The sequence below is a fragment of the Rhododendron vialii genome, chromosome 11a, assembly GCF_030253575.1.
Source record: "Rhododendron vialii isolate Sample 1 chromosome 11a, ASM3025357v1".
Lineage (NCBI taxonomy): Eukaryota > Viridiplantae > Streptophyta > Magnoliopsida > Ericales > Ericaceae > Rhododendron > Rhododendron vialii.
In genome coordinates, this window is record NC_080567.1 from 31,698,790 (window position 1) to 31,724,892 (window position 26,103).

Here is a 26,103-nt window from a genome sequence, read left to right on the forward strand (position 1 = left end):
ATGTTAATTTTCATTGTCTTCATTTCTTAGCCAATTATCAATTAAGGAAAGGATAATATATGAAAAAATCAACGGTACACATCCCTGTATATAAATGATTATTAAATTTGGACAGAATTTAACACTGTTAATTGTAAATTTAGACAAAATTTAACACTGTTAATTGTGGCAGTAGCGGTAGTGGTAGTGGAGTGGTAGTATAGGAGGTTATATGGGCCAACTGTTAATTAATATTGTTAACTGTGGTGTAAATTTATATGAAAATTAACATCTGTAATTTAGAGAGAAATTAACACTGTTAATTTAGATAGAGGGCGGCGGCGGCGTGGCAGTGGTGATTGTGGTGGCGATGGTGGTGGCGGTGTGATGGTGGAGTGGTGGTGGTGGCGGTGGTGGCGGTGTTGTGGTGGTGGTGGTGAAGGAGGTTATATGTGTCGACTGTTAATTTAGACAAAAATTAACACTGTTAATTGTGGTGGTGGTGGTGGTGTAGGAGGTTATATGGGTCGACTGTTAATTTAGACAAAAATTAACACTGGTGGTGTAGGAGGTTATATGGGTCGACTGTTAATTTAGACATGGGTCGACTGTTAATTTAGACAAAAATTAACACTGGTGGTGTAGGAGGTTATATGGGTCGACTGTTAATTTAGACAAAAATTAACACTGTTAATTGTGGTGGTGGTGGTGTAAGAGGTTATATGGGTCAAATGTTAATTTAGACAAAAATTAACACTGTTAATTTTTTTTTGAGGGAGGGCAAGAAGGTAATGTCACATACCAAACTCATCTAGGCAATTGCTGACTAGGGAGAGGTAGAGTGAACCCTTTAAACACACACACAAAAATCCAAACTCTCGATGTGGGAGCCAACCCAACTGACGCAAGCCCAAGAGTCTCGCCGCGAAATGCAGCACAACGACAGCGGGCCCAAGTGGCATACACTAGAGGTCGGATCCCTCCACAAAGAATGGGCACGACTTTGTTTTTTTTTTTTTTAAAGGAGGGTAAGAGGGTAATTTCACATACCAAACTCACCTAGTCAATTGTTAACTAGGGAGAGGTAGAGTGAACCCTTTAAACACACATACACAAACCCAAACTCCCGATGTGGGAGCTAACACTGTTAATTATGGTGGTGGCGGTGTGGTGGTGGTGGCGACAACATGGTGGTGGTGATGGTGGCGTGGTGGTGGTGGCGGTGGTGTTGGTGACATGGTGGCGGTGGTGTTGGTGGCACAGTGTTGATGTGGTGGTGGTGGTGGCGGCGGTGGTGGTGGCGGTGTGGCGGTGGTGGTGGTGGCAGCGTGGTGGTGATGGCTGGATCGTCTCTCTCCAATCGTTTTTTTTTACGAGGGGTATTTTTGTCAACAAAATAATGAAGAGGACTTACTGGGCTATGGGCTATTTGGGCAGGACCTAATAAGCTATTCTTCACCGAGACAGGACCGGCCAAGAAGTACCCCTTGTTCTTCTACTTGAAATGGAGGTAGGCTAGGTCCAATCGAGCCCAAGAAGCCCAATTTCTGACCCAAGATCTAACATTACGGCCATGACATACGACTTTCGGGCTATATGGTTCAAAAGTTGCGTCATGATAAAACACTTTGCATCGTCCAGGTTGTTAAAGTTTGCGGTTGAAATCTCCATATAAAAAACCGTCTACACTCTTCCTTCCTCATCCTCTCTCCTCTTCACTTCTCCCACCTCCACCTATCATCCTCCACGTCTATCTCTCTCACGCCCCGCCCCTGGGAGTTCAAGGCAGTAGTTGACCAGCTTGAGGGCGGTTAGGAACTGTGCGGAGCTGTTTGACCGGTGACGAGAGGGGTCAGACGAGATGGTCTCACATCGCTTGGTGAAGTGTGAACTGCATGCTATAAAATTATAAATAATATTTAGATCGTCGTCCTACCTTGCACAAGACTTTTTTAAGTCGTGACGGCGTTAAAATCCATTGAAACTATTTAGTTAAACATGCTCGTCAAGGGATAATAATATTGTACTGGGCGGAAGCGGGTTCTTACACTCTCTCTCCTCCTCCTCCACCTCGACTCAGAGCCAGTGCGGAAGAAGAACGTCCCATAATGACTATTTGGCGAAGAGACTTCAAAGTTGAAGAAACCCTCATTCAACGGATTCTCGGTAAAGCTTCCATCTTTCCATTTCTGAAAGTTCTATACGTACATCTGTGTGTATGGACTGTTAATTTGGGTCTTTTTTGCTACTTTTTGGGCTCATGAAGAATTTCTTGAAGGAAAATTGTGAGTCTTTGGTTTTCCAGGAAGCCCCGTTCAACAGATTGTCTGTTGATATTTAAATTCAACAATATGTGAAGAATGTTAAATTCGGCAATTCTTTGTCTTGGAAAATATTTTACATCGATCGAAGAGCCTGACTCAGGGCTTGTTCGGACAAAAAAGCCATTGGCTTTCCCGCCAAAAATAAGCTAAACAAACCCATATAAAAACAAAAATAAGCCAATAAGTCACTTTTTTCGTTTTTATTCAAAAAAATATTGGATTTCGATCAAAATTTTATACTTTTTAGATTCCTCTCGTCATGAAGATGCAATAATCCCCAAAAAAATGAGAATAAGCCAAGTGATACGAAAAAAATTTGAATAAGGACAAAAAATAAGCCACTTTGGCTTATTTATCCGAACACCTTCAGTCATTCTCCTTGCTTCACCCTACTTTTTAGGTGCATAACTGTACATGCAGATAATATATTGCCCATGTAGCATGACCCACTTATGTCGGGGCTGAAGTCAAGGTTTCATTACCTGCTACTATGCTTGAATTCAAGCACCAATTGAGCGAGAAACTCAAATACTTATCCATTCAACTAACCACTTGGTTGTGTTGCTTCACCCCAGATGCATGCTGTACTTAATTCCTTCGTCTTCTCTGTGAAAGTTCTTGAATTTTCAAACGATAGTAAAACGAGAGACAACGATGAGATAGAGTACCAATAAACGTCCAAGATCAATCCCAGGACTAACTGTGTAAGATTACGAAGTACAAGTACAATAAACGTCGGAGACGAACAGGTGAGAAAGTTGATCAATTCATGTGGATTGGTGTTTACACCATATTTCACCGCCTGTCGATGATCGACCGAAAGGTGGCAATTATGAGAATGCTTCCTATTTTATTATTATTAAGTATTCGTATTAATATTAGAACTAATATTAGTATTCCTTTTATTATTATTTGCATGCAGGACACTTGGCTTGCTCCTACACATGTGGAAGTTAAAAGGACACTTGTCATGCTCCTACACATTTGAAGGGAAGTGGGAAGTTATTTTGACAAGTGGAAGCAAAAGATTGAATGAAGACTAGTGGAGAAGTTAGGAAGTTATTTCCTACGTTTGTTGTTTTCTATAAATAGTCTTTTAAGACTTCATTGTAATTCCTCTCCAACAAATCAAAGTCTATCTTTATTTGTCTTAATTTTTGGCATTACTAACCCATTCGGGTTATAATTAGGAGTAGGAGTAGAATTTCATATTCTAAGCTTAACTTAGGATCTTCGATGTGTCGCTCACGGCGATAAATCAATCGTTGAAGATTGATGGAAGTCTCTTCTATTTGTCTTCAATTTCGTTCTTAATCTCACATTTGACTCGACTGCCATTTCTCTTCCGGTGAAGTCCTGAAATACGGCGTGGAACCACGGATCCGTCTTGTGGAGACATGGCCGCATTCGCCCTTATTTTTGTTGTTGGCTTTGTTTCCCAAAATCTCCGTCGATTTCGATTGAGGAAATATTGGTAAACAATTGGAGTGGCAATTGGATTCTCTATCACTTGTGTTTTCTGCATAGGTTTCGCAGACGTGAATTTGCTAATGCCAGGCTTCACATTTTCCACAATCTTGATTATCACCCAAAAAAGGACCCTATACATTACCACCATACCAAACAATATCCCCAGATCAACCCAACCCACTTGGAATATACCCCCTTTCCACCTGAAATTCATTTTCCAAAATATATTCACCAGTGTCTCTCCCTGTTTGGTTACTCGGAAAAGTTTGTCCTTGAAATTCGATCTCGTACATCCCTTGATACGTGTACTTCCGGAAGGTATTGTAATACATAGGGTATTTCTAGAACGGCTTGGGGAGATTGTTTGGTAACCGGAAAAATCCTGCTCCTAATGCCATTACCGCTTGGATTCCTGCACCTGTGATTATTCCCATGAGGAAATTGGGCACGTTGGAATTCGTCTTTTTCTTTGTTTGTATCACCGATACACCCACCCGAAGGGCCGGTCATATGTACCTTGGGAGGCCCGCCCCATTCAAATAAAAATAGAACTAGCACCTATGACTAAAGGGAATGGAATGTCGACCACAAGGGAGATAATCTTCAAATACGAGGGCGAGTGACTGGTAAAGTCATTAAACTTAAGCATTTTGAGAAAAATGGCTGCAAGTGGACTGGGTTTATTTGGTTAAATGGACTACGACCAAAGTTGTGGCTACTTCAACCAAAATAAGGGTGACTCCCTATTCAAACCGAAAGAAATACCTCAACTCACTTACGAAGAAGTAGTAGGAGCTGGGCTCCGAACTATGAGAGTTTGCTTTTGTTTCATGTTTCTAAGCCATTGTTACTGCGCCCGCGGAAGCGTACACACTTTTTTTTATTGTCCTGAATGACCAGTTCATTGGCATCGAAAGTTAGAACGCATTTGTTATCCTTAGCAAACTTCTGAACAGAGATGAGATTTTTAGAGGGTGGAGGCACATAAAGAACATATTGAAGTAAAAAGGTGGAACATAGAGTTGGGAATGGCATTATCAGTATTTTGAATTGGAAGAGATTTTGTCCATTGCCCCCTGCCACTATATTAGACCCTTGATATAGAGAGAAGCTGCTATCAATAGAAGGTGGGTGGAAGAGTTTATATAGACAGCTCGACAGTAACGGACTTCAACTCAGAATTAATAGAAATGGATAAACAGTTTATTGATGGGACTGCATATACTTAGAAAAGGACAACTAGAAGACCGTGGTATGGTATGTGATGGGGAAGAGGCCCTATTTTCAGTCCATAGTTCCGGGATTGTTTCAACTTAAGATTGTGATTGATCAGGTGATAAGTAATGTTATGAGGGTACCACGACTTAAGCGCTAGGTCTGGCCTAGTCTACTTGAAGTTAAATAAAATTGACAAGGAGGTGGGAATTCGATGAAATTCAATTAGATTAAACACGATTCAGAGTTAGTGAACTAAGGAAGGGGGCTACTATGTTGAAGGAGAGTGCGCGCTTCCCTTTACTGATAAGACGGTGCAGACGTTAGACTTTCAGTAACATCATCTTCTCGTCTGCATCTGCTTTTCGGACTAAAAAAGTGTCTTCCCCGCTTGAAGGTATCTCACGACGTGGATTCGAACCAATCAAGCTACTTCCGGTGAACAGCTGATAACGGCTGCCGGATAGGCGGAAGCACTAAGCCTGGAATTACTTTCGATATATGGAAATTTTTCGATAGAAAAGAAAAGTGAAAAAGTTCTGATATAGGACACCGCAAGGAAGATGCTCAAAAAGGCTTTATAGCTTGCTTGCAACGATCATCATTAGGCTTTCTACGAGCATCATGGAGACGAATGGCACTGAACCAGAGTACAGGAAGTGTTCGAATAGTAATAAGAAACATAGGTACACAAGAGAATCACCTAGAACTAGCATAGTGGGAACTAGCATAGTGGCCTTCCCAGGTACAAACACCTGGACCACTATTATCTCTCCTTGCCAAAGAATGAGTCATCCCATTCCTACTCCTACTCGCAAACGTAAACTCACACTGATTAAAATCCAAACACCCATAGCAGCGAGGCCGACAAACGTATCGATATGATTAGTCATAGGACCGCCACCACCATCGTCTTCCTTCGTAAGGGAAAGACATTGAGATTAATGATTATGGACAAAAGATTAACTCATGTGATTTACCAGGGGAAATAAAAAAGATCAACTCATGTGAACTGCAGTAGCAGTTGGATTCTCCTTCACTTGAGTCATCTGTTGAGGCTTCACAGAAATGAATTTGCTAATGACAGGTCACAGGCTTCACTTTTTCAACAATCTTGATTATAACCAAAAACAGGACCTGGTAAACCACCACCATTCCCAACAATATCCCAAGATCAACCCACTTGGAATACCCCATTTCCACTTGAAATTCATCTCTCAAAATTTCTTCACCGCTGATGATCACAACGAATCCCCCTGTTTGGTCACTAGAAAAATACAATCCTTCATATTCGTTCTTGCAGACTCCCTGATACGCATACTTGTGGAGCGCGATGTAGTACACAGGGTATTTCCACAACAGCTTGGGGAGATCATTTGGCAACTGAAAGAACCCTGATCCTAACATCATTAACCCTTGAATTCCTCCACCTGCGATATGCCCATGAGGAAGTTTGGTACGATGCTCGCAACGGTCATCATTAGGCTCTCGACGAGCATCATGCAGGTGAATAACACCAAATCGAAGTACACAAAGTGTTCAAATCCTCTTTGGAGTCCGGTTAGGTAATAGGCTAGTGCTCCAGGAATTAGTGAGATCAGGAGCAAATATGGCACAGAAGAGAGTGTGTTGCCTATGACAAATGCAGTGGTGCTATAGTGACCATTTAGTCTTCCACTTCAAAAATCTGGATAGATTTGGGGAAAGTTTAAAAGTAACAAGAAAAAGATACAGAATTCGTGCACATGACACTCCCAAGGCATAGGGGCTACGGGCCACAGAACTATGGGCTTACACCGTTTGAGTTTTCTTTTAATTTTTACTAGAGCCTTGGCAAAACTTAGTTGAAAATTAGGTCGTGACATGCATGACATTCAACTAATTTGGAGCCATACATTACTACTACAACTACGTAAGAGAGGGGATCACAATCTTTTCCTACGTTCATATCTTCCACGAACGAGGGGAAGCCACCAATTGCCATGAAAGTAAGGAATGAAGTTATAAACATGAGGAGTGCACCTCTGGGCTGAAAATAATCACAACCATACTTATCAATATTGCCTTTCTTGTTGCACAAATCTGTAAAAGATGGAATCAAACATTCTATTTGTTGCATCCTAACTTCAGTGAATTCTTTACCTCTCCAATAATGACATATACACATCGAATTTTCATTGAAAACCTTCTACATTGCATAAGTTCTGATGGCACGCGTCTTTTTAGCAACAAATGCTATCCTACCTTCACAATATTAAGTGTTCACTTTTTCAACAACTACAACAACAAAACCCATTAGTCCCCAATCATTGGGGGTATGGGTGGAGGGGGATTGGAGATAGACCTGACCTTTGGCAATATGCACAAAGTGGCTGCTCTCAGAATACCATTGAAACAGTGCCCCCCCCCCCCATACCTGTTTTGCTGCGGAATTATGCCCCCAAATCAAAGCCAAATGGTATCAAAGAGGGCAGGCCTAAAAACTCAAATCAATTTATATGCACGTTACCATACTTCCTTTGGCAATATGCAAAAAGTGTTCACTTTTTCAAAAAAGAAAAAATGGTGAAATTGTTTTGCTCCTCTGTTTCTTTCTTGGATTGAACTGTAACTCGTGCCAACGTCATAGTAGAGAGTTCCCAAACTGACAGCCAAAGCGATATAGATTGCTGGGCGCAGCCAGTAATAACCAACATAGCGAGACATGTTGATAGAAGACCTTTTGGTGAGAACAAGACATTGAGTAGAGAAGCTAGCATGGCTTCTGTTCGTCTCAAGTGATCCACCTCCCTGAAATACTCAGGAACAGTTGCCGGTATATTATGTCCATCAGATTCACAACAAAAATGATAAATTCCAAGTTTTACTTTTTTCCTGAGTTACCTTTTTGCATATGTCAGAAACTTGTCTTTTAACTCTTTGATGGCTATCAGATGACTTATAGGATGCTACGAGAATGTTGATCACTTCCTCTTTCACTACCTTTCCTGTAGATCCATGCTCTATGTCCTGTTAAAATGTTCAATCTTATCTAAGTACGAAGTTTTTCCGATAATTAAACAATTTATTAGAAAGATCAAACACTAAGTATGAAGTTGAATACATCAAAACAAAGGTGCAGTTCAATAAGGTTGTTACCTCGTCAAAATCTGTGTTTATCATTCTAAGGAATTGATCAGATGGATTCCGAAGAGTCGGGTAAATGAAGCCGTTTGATGTGAAAAACTTCAACGAATCAAAATCAAGAATGAATGAATTAGTAGCTACACAAACTTTTTTATGAAAACACTTCCATGATGTATACATGGAATTTCCTTTGCTCTTACCTCATTTGTGGTGCTAGCAGGGCCAAAGTACACCACTCTACCCAAAGACAAGAGACAAAGGTTGTCGAACAGTTCGAACACTTCACTGCTTGGTTGATGGATGGCCGCGATGATAGTCCTCCCCTCTCTTTGCTCTAGTTGGGTGATTCTACTCATGACATAGTAGGAAGCTGCACTATCTAGTCCGCTCGTTGACTCATCGAGGAAAAGAAGCTTTGGGCGTGTCAGGATCTCAATGCAAATGGTCACCCGCCTCCTTTGGCCCCTGCTGAGGCCCTTGGTGCCCCAGCCTCCAATTCTTGTGTTCATACAATCGTGCAATCCCTCGTATCGTGATTTCTGCTCTCTCCTTTTTTTTGGATTTGGACATGGAGTTCGGTAGCTGAAATTGAGCGGAGTAGTAAACGGCTTCTATGACCGTTAACGTTGCAATCAAGGTTTCATCTTGAGTCACATAAGCCTGATTTGATGACAAACAGAAAAAAAGTAGTTATTGAAGGGATTGGAGTTTTTAAATAAGTTGAGGATTTTTATTTATTTTTAATCCTTACCGATGTTCCATAAGCCAGAGCCTGTTTGCGACCATTAATTAGAATATCAACAATGTGTCTAGTGTTGGCTCTCAATCTTCCTGCAATTTTTGATATGTTACTAAATCTACCAAGAGGAGAAAATCTTGTTTACGGACTCAATCGTGACCGTCCAAAAGTGTTCTAGACGGTTTAGATTTTAATGAAACTTTTCCGGGTAAGAGTAACTCTTCCCCGGAAAAGTTTCATTACAATCTGTTGGAAATCCGGTCTTCAGAATGATGAAAGTAATGTGATCGTCTCTTCAAAATCTGGAAACAAAAGAATCCATTCGAGTCGCGTTGAAGAACGTTTTCCTAAAGACAGTATTTGTCCCCACCAGAAGGTGTGCACTGGGTTACAGCAAATCCGCCTTCAAGATAAATCGAATTCGAACTCTAGGTTCTTTCTGTTTGCGTTTGCACAAACGAAGACAGACAAAATATCCACTTAGCGAACGTATAAGAACCAAGGACTAATATTCTATTTCTGTGGAATAATAGAATATCGGTTTGTCATTTTAGGAAGAGAATGTGTAGAGAGAAATAGATCAATTCAGCATGGAATTTTTCCGATGTCTCGAATGACTTTACAAATGGCCTATTTATAGACTTATAGGCACCCTTGTATGAAAGGTTGTGTGTTTTGGAAGAAACACACATTAGAATAGTCATGTCTTTTAAAGACACTAGTTAGGAAAGGTCATGTCTATTGAATATATTTAATTAGAAGGAAGCATGTCTCTTGGTAGGCACCATTTCATGAAACATTTAATTAGAAGCTAGGGTCATGCCTCTTGGAGGCACCCCCATGTTTCACATCATTTCCCAAACGTACAAATCCTAATTTAATGGGTGTTACAACCATTTACATAAAGTCACAACTCATGAGAAAATATGTAGCAACTTTTCACAAAAATCTCACTCAGCACCTTTCCAAAAATTCCAAACTAAAATCCAATTTATTTTGAAAAAAAACTCCAACAAAATCTGGACCATCGAGAACACTTTTGGATGGTCACAATTGTTTACAGCACCTCCGTAAACAAGATTTTCTCATAAGTAAATACTTTTACGCATAAGTTGTGACATTTGGAAAAAAGAAGAAGCGATTCTGACATTGGTTTTTATAGGTGCATCGCACAGGAGATACGTGCACTTGTTTGTCAGTATCAGAGTGTATATCATTGTCCTGAAAATGGGAAAATAGTACACGTACCTGCTAAGGCGTCAAGTAGGGTAGTCTTGCCACAGCCGGAAGGGCCCATTACGCGGCTAAGACCTCACCGGGCTGCGAATAACCCGTAAGGCCTTGGACGATGGATCTCCGTCTACCTTTTATATCCGAAACCGTGACCCATAAATCCTCCCATGTCACAGAAATGCCTCCGTCGTCGTTCAACAGAGGTTCAACTCTAACGTCCTCGTGATCTACCATTACTCCATGGTACTCTGGCAATATTGGACTAGTGCTGGTTTCCACCTCCACTGAGTGAATCTTGATTATCGGTATGTGTGTCTGATGAGTTGAGGTTGATCAGTTGAGAGGTACCCACATTAGGTTCCCTGGAGTGTTGAAGTGTGGACATTGTTCTATCGTGTGTATTTAAGAGAGAAAGAGAGAGTGGTGAGAGGACATGCAGTGACAAGGGAAGGCAGAGTTCTGCTTATATTGACTTGTGCTCGGTTATTGAGAAATCTCATGCCTTGTTAATTTGGATCACTTCTTAGAAAATTATTTTTCAACTCAAAAAAAACTCATTATCTATACTTTCAATCATTATTCTAATTTCTTTCTCATTTCTCCAATTATTTTTCTCATTTCTCTCTCTATCTCTCTCCACTCACCCTACCTTCAATCATTACTTTAATTTCTCTCTCTATTCATTACTCAAAAACCAAACTCAAAAATTTTCAAAATATCATCCAAACAAAACATCAGTTATTGAGATTTCTTCTTGCATTCAGTGCGAATCTTTATTAGTCAGTAGGTGGGGTGGTGAGATATCTTCTAGTATTAATCGAATTCGATGTAAGTGGCCCGAACACCTAAGTTATAAACCAACGGTTTGAGGATTTTCCAGGACTTGTAGATCTCCAATTTATGTCTACCACGTTTTTTGTGCAGTAAGCCACAGAAGTCAATTATTTTTTGCCCTGTTCTGATTGTACTAAGGTTGGTGCGAAGTATAAATTCTCGACAGCAGAAAGTGCTCCGCTTACTTTCATCACCTTGGGGCAAACACAAAGAACAAATTTTATTTTTAGTTTTTTATATCGAACCCACAGATTAGGCCTAGATTTTCCATTAATGGGTTGTTAACTTTTTAAAATTGAACTAAAAAAGAGTTTGTTCTTTATCTCCAACTTTCTGATCAATTTAAATGTAATATAGTTATTGTTAGCATAATACAGTATTATGAAAGATTATTTTTTTGAAGGTATATTATGAATGATAATGTTACCAAGTTAGGTCTAGGTTAATAATGGCATGCTAAGGCTATGTCTTAAGTAATACAATGAATGAATGCAGTACTTGACAATCAACTTTTTTTTTTAAGAGTCATAAGAATGCACATAACTGGGGAAATATACACATCCTTTTCATTTCGTTGTGTTGGGCTCTAGCCTGCTGGTTGGCTCGTCGAGGAAAAGGAGCTTCGGGCACGTCAGAATCTCGATGCAGATGCTCACTCGCCTCTTTTGGCCCCCGCTGAGGCCTTTGGCTCCCCACCCTCCGATTCTCGTGTTCATGGACTTCTGCAATCCCATCTCTCTTATCGTCGTCTCCGCCCTCTCCTTTTTTTCAGATTTCGTCATTGAGTTTGGGAGTTGGAGCTGAGCGGAGTAGTACACGGCTTCCTTGACCGTTAGCGTTGTGATCAAAGTTTCGTCTTGAGTCACATAAGCCTTGTTTAATGAAATGCAAAACAAGTATGTTCAAGTGATGGTGAGTATTATAAAGATTACAGACAATTAATTTTGGGATGCTGTTTTTGGCGTTCCACTTTTTTTTTTGGATAAATAGGGCACTCCACTTTTAACATGAAGTGGAGCGTTTGTATATAACAGTGAAGCGCGAAAATCAATTTTCTTAATTTTGTTGGTAGGTTTATATTTTGCTTACTGATGTTCCATAAGCCAAAGTCTATGTGCGACCGTTAATTAATCAAAATATCACCAGATTGTCTAGTGTTGGCTCCCAATCTCCCAGTAGTTTATCAGATTTCAACGAACGGTTCCTTAATTATTTACTAATTTATCAAAATTTGCACTCTTAACTGATTGTTTAGTACCTGCTAAGGCATCAAGAAGAGTGGACTTGCCGCAGCCGGAAGGACCCATTATGGCCAAGACCTCACCGGGCTGAGCGTAGTCCGTGAGGCCTTGAATGATGGGTCTCCGGCTACCCTTAGCATCTGGAACTGTCACCCATAAATCTTCCCACGTCAAGGAAATGCCGTTGTTGGCATTCGACGGAGGTCCAACTCCAGCAACCTGATGAGCTGCTTCTCCATGGTTTGGCATTGGAGTGGTTTCCAACTCTAGTGGGTTAATTTTGATTTCGAGGCTACTATGTGTGGCTGATCAGTTGGATTTCCGTTGAGAGTCAGCAACATATGGTTCCATGGAGTGATGAAGGGAAGCCATAGCTAGATGTATTCACAAGATGTAGAGGGGCTATATATGGATGGAGAGAGAGAGAGAGAGAGAGAGAGAGAGAGAGAGAGAGAGAGAGAGAGAGAGTTTGGCTTTGAGATGGCAGAGTTTATATAGACTTAGCTTTGGAAAGGAAGTACGTACACGCAGAACATCAAAGAGAAATTTCCCTTTACTTCCTAGGTTAATATACTCAGTTTTATATGCTATTTAATTTTAGTTGGTAACACCACCTAGGAAGGAAGTTCGTTTTTAGAAATCTGCAGAACATAAATGTTTTTGGATACATTGCGAATTGTCTTAAGGAAAAATTATTTTGCGCTCAAGAGCATTGCTCTAGAGTATAGAATAACCTTTATGTCTTTAGTGCATGGGTGGAATAAATTGAAATGTGCCCCACCCATATTCTCCTTACAATTCAGGAATGACAACTCACACGGTATCCTAACTGAGTCACCAAATGTGGTCACTATAGTATTGGTGTTAGAAAATATTAAAATGATTGAAAGCAAGATATTGTTGATTTGCTGACAATGTAATTTACAGATCGAGTTTATAGATCGAGGGCAAGTTCACGCTAAATTTTGCCGTCTTAAGAATAACGTCAAAATACCAGTTGTTTTCGGTAAAAATTCCAAGGTGCATCTAAATGGTATTTTTGAACCTTCCATTTTGACAATTCGGACAAGATCTAGTCTTCACAGTGTAGACAAGAAATCAAAAATACCATTTACATGAGTTATGTATTTCACTAGGATGAAATTTACAAAGATTTTAATCGGGTCGCGACGAGAAATAGTTAGGCATACGTCGCAGCCCATAGGTGGAGCGCAGAGCTGCAATGCTCCAACAACTAGTTAGATTTGCGAATCGTGTAGCACGGATCTTGTATCCGTCAATGAAAAACACTTGCGTCATACGAATCAACTGCATTTCATTCACACATTTAAGAGCAAGCCGTGCGAGGGTAACCAAGATGACAAGCCTTGGCTCAAACGTTTTTCTCGCGGATGCATCAAAGACCAAAATTCTCCAAACTTGTTAGGATCGTCATACACGCACGATATACGAGTATAAACAGTAAAAAAATCAACACAGAGATATATGTGGTTCCCCAAAATCGGGTACGTCCACTGGAGCGAGAGCGACTGCTGTTCGTTGTTATCACAGTATGGAATAGGGTTTACAACATAGAGTATTTATACCTACTCTATTCTAACCCTAACCGGATTTGGCCTGTATCTCAAAAATACCCTTGTACGATACCGTACCATACCGCGGGAGGCGTAGCGCTTTGCTCGACTCGTTAGCGATGAGCCAGATGTAGTCGCTCCTCTACGCTCCACTCATTGCGCTTCGCTCTACTCGTTCCGCACTGACATCTGACCTTCTTTTTAGAACTCTTTAGTATCTCTTCATATTTAACATATGAGCCATAATTCTAACACTGATGTTACATTGTATTTGTTCGATAATAGTACAACACGCCTAATTAATAAGGGACATCAGAAGCCAGAACGTAGGTTCATTGCATTTTGCAATCCCCATCTTCACAGGTGTACAAATAGCTACCAGGGAAAAAGAGAGATTCCTCGGAAACAAGTTTGAAAGCAATGGATACTATACTTGTAGCTCTACATGCAGGAAGGACAAGCTGCCATTTATCACTCTGAATGAAAATTAATGTTCCAATTTGAGATACTATTTGCAGGAGTTTTGTGGGTATAAGGTGGTGTTCTAGTTTCTGGAAAAATATTCTTTTTGAAAAAGAAGGTAATTTCAACCTAAAAAATTATGTGTTTATACAAATAATTTTTTACTAATATAGATTTTGTTTGATATATCTCATTAAGATATTTTAAACGGTGCAAAAAAAAATTGAAAAATTATTTTTCATTTTTGTTATATTTGATTTTGAAATAACATTCTTTTTGAAAAAGAAGATTTTGGATGAAAGCAGAACGGGGCCTAAATCAGTCGGCCTCGTTTTTCATGAGGAATTAATTATTCATTGGTCTTGCGACACCAATACGCAATGCCCCAACACCATTTTCTACCATACACTACTGTAAGTCTGTAAGATTCAAATACTTATAACTGAGTCCCACATAAATATGCGATGCAGAAAGGTAGTGAGTCACCGCCACAACCCTAAAAAAATTTCTTGGAGGTGGGCGGTGGGTGAATGGTGATGGAGAGAGTTTGAATTCCGGCCCTTTTGTTCGTAGTGTGGTTGGTGCGGAATATAAATTCTGGGTAGACTTTTGTAGACTATAATTAATACGACGAAAACGAAATTTGTTGGGATACGTATGGTACTTGTTTAAAGTTAAGACAAAAACGATAGTACCGATAGAAACTTATTATTCACGGCTCCATGATATTTCGGCATCTGTTTCTATTGGACGGTTTGAATTTAAATGAAACTTTTCAAGGGAAGAGTTTAATCATTAACATCTCGACTGTCCAAAATACTTTTGGACGGCTACGACTAACGCCGTAAACAACTATTCACGGCGGAACCGTGAAAAAGATTTTCTCATACCGATATAGTATCATGGTTGTAAAACACCAGATAAGAGCAATCAAACTTGTGCTTCCGAGCTATGTCCATTGGAGAAAGAGAAGGGCATTTTACTATTGCACAAAGAAAATTACAACGCTCCCCTCTCTCGCCGTAGCTCTCAATCTCTACAAGTTCTTAACTTAACGGCCCGTTTGGATGCGGGGAAAGAATTTGGGGTATTAATTAATAAGGGGATAAGATAGTAGGGGATATTAGTTAGTAAGGGATGATCCACATTGATGTGATGTTTATGAAGGATGTATTAAATAATAGGTTATTTGGATGAAGTATTAGAGAATAGGGATTAAATAGTAATTCGTTTGGATGGAGGATTAATAGGGGTATAAGAAAGGTGGATGATGCAAAAAGCTGTTAAATGACTATTTTTCTCTTGTGCAGTATTAAATTAGATTATTCATTAAATTAAATATATAATTATAAAATTCAACTTCTATTTTTTTTCACACATGATTAATAAAAAATTATTTAACTAATATAATAATTATATAAAATATTAACATTTCGTTTTTTAAGTGCTTTATTATATTTATGTTATACTTTTAAAAATTATGAAATTTTAAAATGTTAAATTACATACCTATTATATGGATAAAATAAATTCAGTTTAAAGAGGTTGAAAAAAAATTTAACTATTTTTTTTAATATATAAACTGTCTAAAGAGGTTGGAAATTAAGTGTTCCAAATTTCAATCCGTTTGAATCGGTGGAAAGATTTTAGTTTTCTGATCATTTTATTCTAAATTGTCATAATTAAATTTTGACTCTATAACTCTCGTTAATTAGCCTCTAAGAGATATTTAATTCTACAACTTTCTTAGAGCTAATCAATGAGAGCCCCAAAGTCAAAATTAAATTATGACCATTTAGGATAAAATGATTATAAAACTAAAATATTTCAATTGATTCAAATGAATTGAAATTTGAAACACTTAATTTTTTTCTCGGCTTTTCCCACACCAAGCCTTACGGTGTTCATTTTAATTTTTTTCCGGTCAAACTGTTCATTTTAATTGATTAGTGGTGGGGCACTTTCCTTTGTTATTTTCTTTGTTCTTATCGCCAAAGCCCAAGAGGGAGAGAGAAAGAGAACGGCGGCAGCAGCAGCAGCAGCAACAGTAGCAGGAGGAGGAGGAGGAGGAGAAGAAGAAGAAGAGAGAACGGCTACGACACACTCCCTCTCTCCGATCCCAGGTGAATGTCACGACCAGATTAGTCCTCCCTCTCTCCGATCTACTGTTCTTTTTCTTCCTGTTCTTGTTTCGCTGTTCATTGTCAAACTCAGGCGGGTTGGGGGAGGGGGATAAAGAGGGGTAAAATCGTTCAATTTGCAGGGGTATTGGGAGATAACTTAATAACACCTCAAACACCATCCATGACTTGGACCCCCGAATCCCCCCTTCTCCGGTCTTAGTTAAGGAGGAGGATAAACCAGTACCCCTCAGTTTGTGGCATCCAAACGGGGGGTAAAGCGTGGGCTCCAGGTCTTATACAGAGGTGGAAACTAATCCCTCCTCCTATGGACGCATCCAAACGGGCCATAAATCACGACACTATACACATTATGCTTGACACTAAAAAATTGAGTCAGAGGCGCTGCTCCTGAATCCCCGATGTGCCTCAATCCATCTACGGGACATCCTTAATAATTTAGAGATTATACCAATAAACGCGAGACACCCGATCACAATGTACTTTTTTTTTTCTTTCTCTTAACACAACATACTAGCTTTGAATTGTTTCTTTGCTTGTTTTCGACCTGAGGCATGTCACTTGCTGTCTCTTTTATCAATAGCTCGAACCAGGCAGCCGTCGACAATTTGGCCCACAGCAGGGGAACGTCCATTGTCATGGAAATGACTTCCGGGGAGAACACAGAGCAGCCATACGCAAGGAGCCTTGGCTACCTCAAATTCCTCAAAACGAATAGGACCCACCAGCCTTTGGCCTTGTTTGCTACATGGAAAACCCAAGTGTGTATCACATTCTACTATTCTAGAGTGTTCTGTTTTGTTGCGATTCTAAGAGAAGATATTTTCTAGTCATATGCATGGTGCATGGTTCTCTTTTCCTGAGGCCCCGATTTTAAATTGTATCCTTCAAATTTTAGTAACAGTCAGAATCTTAATGCGTGTATGATATGTATACCTCTTGAATCATCTTGAATTCATAATAAGTTGCATAGAAATTTATACTATCACTAGAAATTGTCCGTGCCTAAAAGCACGGCGCAATGCTTTCTAAACATAGTCTAAATGAAGTATCAAACCCTATTTTTTTTAAGGTTTTTTTTTTGTGTGGATACAACGGAAAAAGATGCTATCTCACATGAGGTGAGTTTCAGATATGCGTATGGTCCCACCTTATGTGAGAGGAGTATTACAAATAACCGTGAATTAGAAAAAAATTTCCTTCTCCCAACAAAATCTACTTCTTGAAAATTTTCATTTTGAGAATAAGCTTCAAACATGGTGCATCTAACCAAATTCATAAAATAGTCTAACACAATAAATATTACCAAATCTGTTTAATCCGTTAGTTGCATTCAAGGATAGCATCAGAGATATTAAAAATGTATAATCATACGAGATTCCAACTCGAATTCAATTTTTTGAAGTCTACTCACTCAAAAGTGACACCCTTATCGCACTTGTTTCCTTAACTGACCTAGAAAAATAGAAAATAGTTCCAATATTACATATAACCAAATAAGGTGTAGAGTTTGAAACTCTATCTACCCAAAAGAACGAAGATGGAATCACCAACGAGGGGAAGCCACCAATTGCCATGAAAGTAAGGAATGAAGCAATAAACATGAGGAGTGCACCTGTGGGCTGAAAATAATCACAACCATATTTATCAATATTGCCTTTCTTGTTGCACAAATCTGTAAAAGATGGAATCACACATCTATTTGTTGCATCCTAACATCTGTGAATTCTTTAGCTCTCCGATAATGACACATATACACATCGAATTTTCGTTGAAAAGCTTCTACATTGCATAAGTTCTGATAGTGTGCGTCTTTTTAGCAACGAATGCTATCCTACCTTCACAATATTAAGTGTTCACTTTTTCAAAAAAGAAAAAATGGTGAAATTGTTTTGCTCCTCTGTTTCTTACTTGGATTGAACTGTAACTCGTGCCAATGTCATAATAAAGAGTTCCCAAACCGACAGCCAAAGCGATATAGATTGCTAGGCGCAGCCAGTAATAACCAACTTCGCGAGACATGTTGACAGAAGACCTTTTGGTGAGAACAAGGCATTGAGTAAAGAAGCTAGCATGGCTTCTGCTCGTCTCAAGTGATCCACCTCCCTGAAACACTCAGGAACAGTTGCCGGTATATTATGTCCATCAGATTTTCGAAAATGATAAATTCCAAGATTTACTTATTTCCTGAGTTACCTTTCTGCATATGTCAGAAACTTGTCTTTTAACTCTTTGATGGCTATCAGATGAGTTATAGGATGTTACGAGAATGTTGATCACTTCCTCTTTCGCTACCTTTCCTGTAGATCCGTGCTCCATGTCCTGTCCAATATTACACTAAGTATGAAGCGAAACGAAGGTGCAGTTCAATAAGGTTGTTACCTCGTAAAAATCTGTGTTTATCATTCTAAGGAATTAATCAGATGGATTCTGAAGAGTCGTGTAAATGAAGCCGTTTGATGTGAAAAACTTCAACGAATCAAAATCAAGAATGAATGAATTAGTAGCTACACAAACTTTTTCAATGAAAACACTTCCAGGATGTATACATGGAATTTCCTTTGCTCTTACCTCATTTGTTGTGCTAGCAGGGCCAAAGTACACCACTCTACCCAAAGACAAGAGACAAAGGTTGTCGAACAGTTCGAACACTTCACTGCTCGGTTGATGGATGGCCCCGATGATAGTCCTCCCCTCTCTTTGCTCTAGTTGAGTGATTCTACTCATGACATAGTACGACGCTGCACTATCTAGTCCGCTCGTTGGCTCGTCTAGGAAAAGAAGCTTTGGGCGTGTCAGGATCTCGATGCAAATGCTCGCCCGCCTCCTTTGGCCCCCGCTGAGGCCCTTGGTGCCCCAGCCTCCAATTCTTGTGTTCATACAATCGTGCAATCCCATTTCTCGTATTGTGATTTCTGCTCTTTCCTTTTTTTCGAATTTGGACATGGAGTTCGGTAGCTGAAATTGAGCGGAGTAGTAAACGGCTTCTATAACGTTGAAATCAAGGTTTCATCTTGGGTCACATAAGCCTGATTTGACGACAAACAGAAAAAAAAAAAAAGTAGTTATTGAAGGGATTTGAGTTTTTAAATAAGTTGAGGAATTTTTATTTATTTTTAATCCTTACCGATGTTCCATAAGCCAGAGCCTGTTTGCGACCATTAATTAGAATATCACCAGTGTGTCCAGTGTTGGCTCCCAGTCTCCCTGCAGTTTGTGATATGTTAGTAAATATACCAAGAGGAGAAAATCTTGTTTACGGACTCAATCTTGACCGTCCAAAAGTGTTCTGGACAGTCCGAAACACTTTTGGACGGTTGTGATTGGTTGGTGTTGTGAACAGTATGTTTACAGCACCTTCGTAAATAAGCATATCTCATTTACTTATTCATATAAGTATATCTCATTTACTTATACTTATTTACGGAGGTGCCGTAAACATGCTATTTACAGTACCAACTGAACCAATCACAGCCGTCCAGAACACTTTTGGACGGTCACAATTGAGTGCTCCATAAACAATATTTTCTCATAAGTAAATACTTAAACGCATAAATTGTGACATTTGGAAAAAAAAAAAAGGATTCTGACATTGGCTTTTATTGGTGCATCGCACAGGAGATACGTGCACTTGTTTGTCAGTATCAGAGTGTGTATCATTGTCCTGAAAATGGAAAGTAGTACACGTACCTGCTAAGGCGTCGAGTAGGGTAGTCTTGCCACAGCCGGAAGGGCCCATTACAGCCAAGACCTCACCGGGCTGCGCGTAACCTGTAAGGCCTTGGACGATGGGTCTCCGTCTACCTTTTATATCTGAAACCGTGACCCATAAATCCTCCCATGTCACAGAAATGCCTCCATTGTTGTTCAACAGAGGTTCTGTTATCCAAAAGTTTCAATCGGGAATCCAGAATACAAATTCTATTGCATTTACACAAGAATTGAAATACAATATAATGAAACTACAAAACCGAAATGAGAACCGAAATACTGAATATGGATTTGTGAACCGAAACCCGTGTTGCACACGGTGTCCTTAAAACAGATTCACCGCCTACCGGAGGGTGTTGAGATTACTCGGCGTCTGTCTCCCAGGATTGATCCGGCTCGGACCACGAACGTCGGAACACCACCGAAGAACGTCTTGGCGAACTAACTCAGCGTCTATCTCTCTCTCTCACAATATCAGAATGCTAGTGAATTCTTGGGTGAAAACTTGTGTTGAACAATGCTGTGAAAAGCTCCTTTTATAGGCAGAGCATGACCCTAATAATTCTGGCAGCCTTCAATACGTGGAGTAAATGGCATAATGAATGGGGGAAAAACCGCCACAATGAATAGAGGTAACCCCCACCATGAATATGGGGAAGTAAAGGCCTCCCAATCCATTCAAATTTCCAACAGGTTCAACTCTAACGTCCTCGTGATCTACCATTACTCCATGGTACTCTGGCAATATTGGACTAGTGCTGGTTTCCACCTCCACTGAATGAACCTTGATTTTCGTATCGGTATGTGTGTCTGATCAGTTGAGAGGTACCCACATTAGGTTCCGTGGAGTGTTGAAGTGTGGACATTGTTCTGTCGTGTGTATTTTAAGAGAGAAAAAAGAGAGAGCTGGTGAGGGCATGCAGTGACAAGGGAAGGCAGAATTCTGCATATATTGGCTTATGCTCGGTTATTGAGAAATCTCAGTGCGGTTCTTTATTAGTCGGTAGGTGGGGCGGTGAGATATCTTCTAGTATTAATCGAATTCGAGGTACGCGCAATCTGTGTTGGTAATCCGGTCTTCAATAAGATGAAAGTGATGGCGTCGTCTCTTCAAACTTGGAACGGTAGAAGCATTCGAGTCACGTTGGAGAATGCTTTTCTAAAGACAGTATTTGCCCCCACAGAAGGTGTGCACCGGGTTACAGCAAATCCGCCTTCAAGATAAATCGAATTCGAACTCTAGGTTCTTTCTGTCTGCGTTTGCACAAACGAAGACAGACAGAATATCCGCTAAGCTAATGTAAAAGAACCAAGAACTGATATTCTATTCCTATGGAATAATAGAATTTCAGTTTGTCATTTTAGGAAGAGAATGTGTAGAGAGAAATAGATCAATTCAGCATGGAATTTTTCCGATTTTTTAATGACTTTACAAATGGCCTATTTATAGACTTATAAGCACCCTTGTATGAAAGGTTGTGTGTTTTTGAAGAAACACACATTAGAATAGTCATGTCTTTTAAAGACACTAGTTAGGAAAGATCATGTCTATTGAAGACATTTAATTAGAAGGAAACATGCCTCTTGGTAGGCACCCTTTCATGAAACATTTAATTAGAAGGGTCATGCCTCTTGGAGGCATCCCCATGTTTCATATCCTTTCCCAAACGAACACAGCCTAAATTAATGGGTGTTACAACCATTTACATAAAGTCACAACCCATGTAAAAAAGTGTAGCAACCTTTCACAAAAATCTCACTCATCACCTTTCCAAAAATTCCAAACTAAAATCCAATTTATTTTGAAAATCTCCAACAATCCCCCACCATTTTTGAAATAAGGAAAAAGAGTTCTTGGTTCTTTCAAAAGGCTTGTGCATATATGAATAGTGTCTCACGACTTCAACCATCCACTTAGTAAACCATGTCAAAGCTAGTCAGGCAGCATAGTAGACATATGTTTGAACTAGTTGTCCTATAGTGACTAATCGGACTTGTCTCACACACAACTCTCCAAATAATGCAGATATCCCAATCGGTTGACCCGTGAACTGGCCTTGGGTCTTTATCTTGATTTCATGAGCGCTTTAAGGTCTAGCCCCCTAGACCTATAGAAAGCTGCACCACTTCCACACTCACATAGGTAGATTCTTACCGGTGCCCCTGTAACAACGGCACCTAAAATCTATTAAGAGCTAAGTAGTTCATCCTCCTTTATTTACACATTACAATTTCCAAGCACTCTACCGTGGGATGAATAAAATAATATTTTAAGTGCTTACAATCACGACATATGATGTAATTTCTCATTGAACTCAAGAGATTGAGAGCATCAACCAGCTGAGTTGAGTTTCCACCAGGAGTGATCAAATTAAGTGGGCAAAAGTCTCATCCCCTTTGATGTCATGTCTTCCACACCAAATCTCTTGCAAGAATAAATAAACCCATTGCTGTGAAAGCAATATTTTCCATAGCTATATCAACATAGTTTATGACGTGATTAACTTGTCCGGACTACCACCACAGTCATAACTATTAACCCTCTTTCTTAAGTGACTTACTGAGAAACATATCCGTGACAAAATACCATGTCACTCCATCTCATCGTAAAATCCTCACTTTAATCCAAGAGAGAACCCCCCACACGTACAAAATAGACATACTCCCTCCGTCCCTAAATGTTTGGCACTTTCATGCTTTTTATTGTCCCATATTATTTGTCCATTTTGAAAAGTCAAAAACAAAATATGGTAAATTTCCTATGTTATCCTTTTCTTTTGGGCACCAAATTTCAAATTCAAATTTTCAAGTACTATTTAAAGTACACTAGAAGGGTAAGATTGGATACTTGATTTTTGCACAATACAATAATATTTGTTCCTTAAAAGTTAGAACTCCCAAAAGTACCAAACATTTAGGGACGGAGGGAGTACTATTTATCTATGGTTTCCATACTTAAATTATATCAGGCGCCTTTGTATCCATCATAACGGACGAATACCAATTACAAGCATATAAACCAACTCCACCAAATAAACTAATTTGGATTTTATTAACTTGTGGGCCATAATTGTTTGGAACAATTATGCAACCAAAATAATAGTAATTTGTCATTCCACTCCATATCTTTGTTTAACCTCCAATATACATAGGAGAACATCTGACCGAAAGGCCACATAATCAACATTCCTTCCAATGAAAATCATATTTCATACTTCTTGGAATAAACATGACTCTTCATTTTAATCCAAACACCACATCCTTTGGTTATCCTCCAATGGGCACACCATTTAGTCTAAGACCAAGAGCCACACCTTTTGGGTTACACCCCTTGGTTAAATCCTTAAACCTCCATATATATACATATATACATGTATATATCAAAGTGTATTTTGGTAAAGGGCAACAGAAGAGTCCCGTCCGTTTTTATTTTCTCAAAAAACAAATTCATTCATATAAAGAATTCACAACACCCACCATTTTGATTACCTTATGCAAATAACATGCATATAAATTATGATGGTATGTTCAATTTTGGAAATGGCTTCCAAAACTAGGATTTCAGAATACTCTATATCTAGCAATTTGCATAAAGCAAAACATTCGAGATAATTTAAATAGCCCCCAATTCGGTTAACCACCGACCACGTGTTCAACAGTACTGTAACCTTGTACTTTTCCAAACACGATTCTATCAAGGCCGTCAAACACCGCTCATCAAGGGCCACATAACGAATTCCCGTGTTACCGAAACACTACCATGAGACAAATACCATGTCAGGCATCACCTTCGACAGGCCACATAAACCTTGGCTATAAAAATCTATCCAAAACTTTCATGAATAAAACCTTATACCCATGCATATAAACGAAACATTTTAAATAAAACCGTTGTATATGCACGGTCAGTTTACTCCTCCTCAATGGTCCAAAACCGAAACCATTCAAACGGTGCAACAATTTAAATATTAATAAAATATCAATAAAAGCCACCGATTCATATAAATTGAAATAACCGGAAAAGTACACTATTCCATCAAATCTCATCAAAGATCTGATACAAGCATTGCAACAATATCTCCATAGATATTAAAGGAGTAATGCAACAATTAGATAAATTTCTAATTAATACTTCACGAATAATCAGTCCCGAAACTATCAAAGTTCTGAACCACAACGAACTCAAACAGTTAATTATCGATTGATAACTACATAAAAAGTAGCAATAGCCGTGATTGTTCAGACAATCACACCGTTTCTGACTGTTAACAAATATGTTTTGAAACGGAGACAAAACCATTTGTCTACCCATGTGTCATCCTCACATTCACAACAACATTAACAATACTAACAAGCCAATAAGAGCATCCCTACTGCATGCCAATTCAAACGTCAAACATGATTCGGTGCGGTGGGAAAGAGCCAACTGAATCGTGTTAAGAGACAATGCAGTAAATTAACCACCAAGTGTCCATAATTATGAAATTACTATTCTAGTCATACCCAAATCAAAAATATAATCAACTCCATAATTGTGGACTCAAAATTATGCATACACCAACTAACGAATCATAATTGCCAACTTAACATCCTTTATTTAAGCACAAGAGTACACAACATACATCTCCAAATAAAAGAAATGTGGATCAAACCTACTTAGCATGTGGATACATAAACTATCACACATATTTCAACACCCTAATCAACCAAAAATTTAATCTTCTTTAAAGATCCAGGACAAGGAACGCTCTTGCGTGCCGTCCGCCTAATTATCGGCCCTTTATGACTAAAAACATCATTATGTTTCTTTCTTGCCATTTCCATTGTCTGCAATCCACACAAAGGAGTCAGAGCAAAAACACACTCGTTCACTCCTTCAAAACCTAGCGGAGGGAACAATTCACTGTTGACACCGTCAAGCAAACCTCCCATCGCTGCCATAGACTCATCGGAATCCTCCATATTTTCCAATGGAGCCATCTCCTTTGGACTATGAAAATCATCATACGCGGATGAATCCTTTCCAATTTCCTGAGACCCATGTTCCGATATTTCCTTAACCGGATTAGCCGCAATGTTTTGGACTGCTTGTTCTACCACAAAAGAGTCCTCTTCGTCAGAAGAGATATCAATCATCACCGGTTGACTCTCATTCAAGAGGCCTCGCCTTGCAAAGAACTCTTTCCATTCTTTAAACCAAAGAATATCCTCGGGACTTGGAGGTGTTGAAGAGTCTCCCAAAACGATGTTAAACGATGGAAGAAAATGAGCCGAAAGGCGTATGATGTTCAAGGGAATTTCGGAAGGCATTATTGTCGGTAAAATTCTATCCACTCAAATGGGTTTGTCGGTAACTCACACAAACAAGAGACAATTAGTGCTCTCGAAAGAATACTAATTAACATAACAGAGAGTATGTGAACACTTTTGAAAAAGATACTTTACATATTGAAAAAGCAACTGTTCCTAACCGATTAAGAATTCGAATTTTAGTAATACCGGCTGCTTCTAACTGTTCAAGTGCCGTTTGACCAAGAAGATGCCAATACCATGACCAAGAGGTGCCACATGGTTGCTTTTTAATCCCAAGCAGTGCCAATTCAGCTTCCCACCAAAGGGGCCATAAGACCTATGGGTCCAATTACTTATAATCCAAACGGTGCAACGGCACAGAAGATAAGCAACTGCTAATAACGATTTGTAACCAATATAAAACACATATCCTAGTAAAACCACATGTCCCTTTAACACATATCTCCAGCATACAAGTCATGCATAAAAATAAATACCAATCTGTTTGTACCACAATTAAGATTTCTATTTTTACCCGTCGATCAGGTGACACGTGGCAGGGGTAAATATGAGCAAATGTGAGGATAGAGTGGACTTAACTTAATGATTCAGAGTGGAGGTGAATCGATGGTGAAACTATAAAAAGTCTTGTCCATCGATTGGCCTACACGTGGCGTATTCTTGTGGCATTTTGGACCGTCGATCGGGTGACAGGTGTCAAATGGACGTGGATCCCATGTTTCCATGATTGAAGAGGATGGA

At 39.3% G+C, this 26,103-nt stretch overlaps 1 protein-coding gene, 1 long non-coding RNA gene, 1 other non-coding gene and 2 pseudogenes across 3 annotated transcripts; 2 read left to right on the top strand and 3 right to left on the bottom strand.

Annotated features, from left to right (window-relative positions):
• The first annotated feature begins 3,087 nt into the window (after positions 1-3,087).
• LOC131308919 (uncharacterized) lies at positions 3,088-3,457 on the top strand. The gene is made up of 2 exons (XR_009194601.1): positions 3,088-3,126; positions 3,226-3,457. It is a non-coding gene; the product is annotated as an uncharacterized LOC131308919 (long non-coding RNA).
• A 2,258-nt stretch (positions 3,458-5,715) lies between these two features.
• Positions 5,716-12,620, bottom strand: LOC131308916 (ABC transporter G family member 1-like; annotated as a pseudogene).
• LOC131309080 (small nucleolar RNA snoR100) lies at positions 7,406-7,513 on the bottom strand. The gene has a single exon (XR_009194752.1). It is a non-coding gene; the product is annotated as a small nucleolar RNA snoR100 (small nucleolar RNA).
• Positions 12,621-13,970: 1,350 nt separating the features above from the next.
• Positions 13,971-17,240, top strand: LOC131307111 (uncharacterized). Its single transcript, XM_058333522.1, has 5 exons — positions 13,971-14,098; positions 14,254-14,315; positions 15,118-15,284; positions 16,148-16,320; positions 16,922-17,240. The coding sequence occupies exons 1-5, from the start codon at positions 13,971-13,973 to the stop codon at positions 17,166-17,168; spliced, it is 777 nt and encodes a 258-aa protein (XP_058189505.1). The 3' UTR covers positions 17,169-17,240.
• A 504-nt stretch (positions 17,241-17,744) lies between these two features.
• On the bottom strand, positions 17,745-20,848 carry LOC131307112 (ABC transporter G family member 1-like; annotated as a pseudogene).
• Positions 20,849-26,103: the final 5,255 nt, after the last annotated feature.

Excerpts from the sequence above, each read along its gene's own strand:
- LOC131307111 (XM_058333522.1), top strand. The coding sequence starts at position 13,971 with ATGAGCCATAATTCTAACACTGATGTTACATTGTATTTGTTCGATAAT. Across the intron at positions 15,285-16,147 it reads ATGCGGGGAAAGAATTTGGG|TGGTGGGGCACTTTCCTTTG; the intron begins GTATTAATTAAT and ends TTAATTGATTAG. Across the intron at positions 16,321-16,921 it reads CTCCCTCTCTCCGATCCCAG|CTCGAACCAGGCAGCCGTCG; the intron begins GTGAATGTCACG and ends TTTTATCAATAG.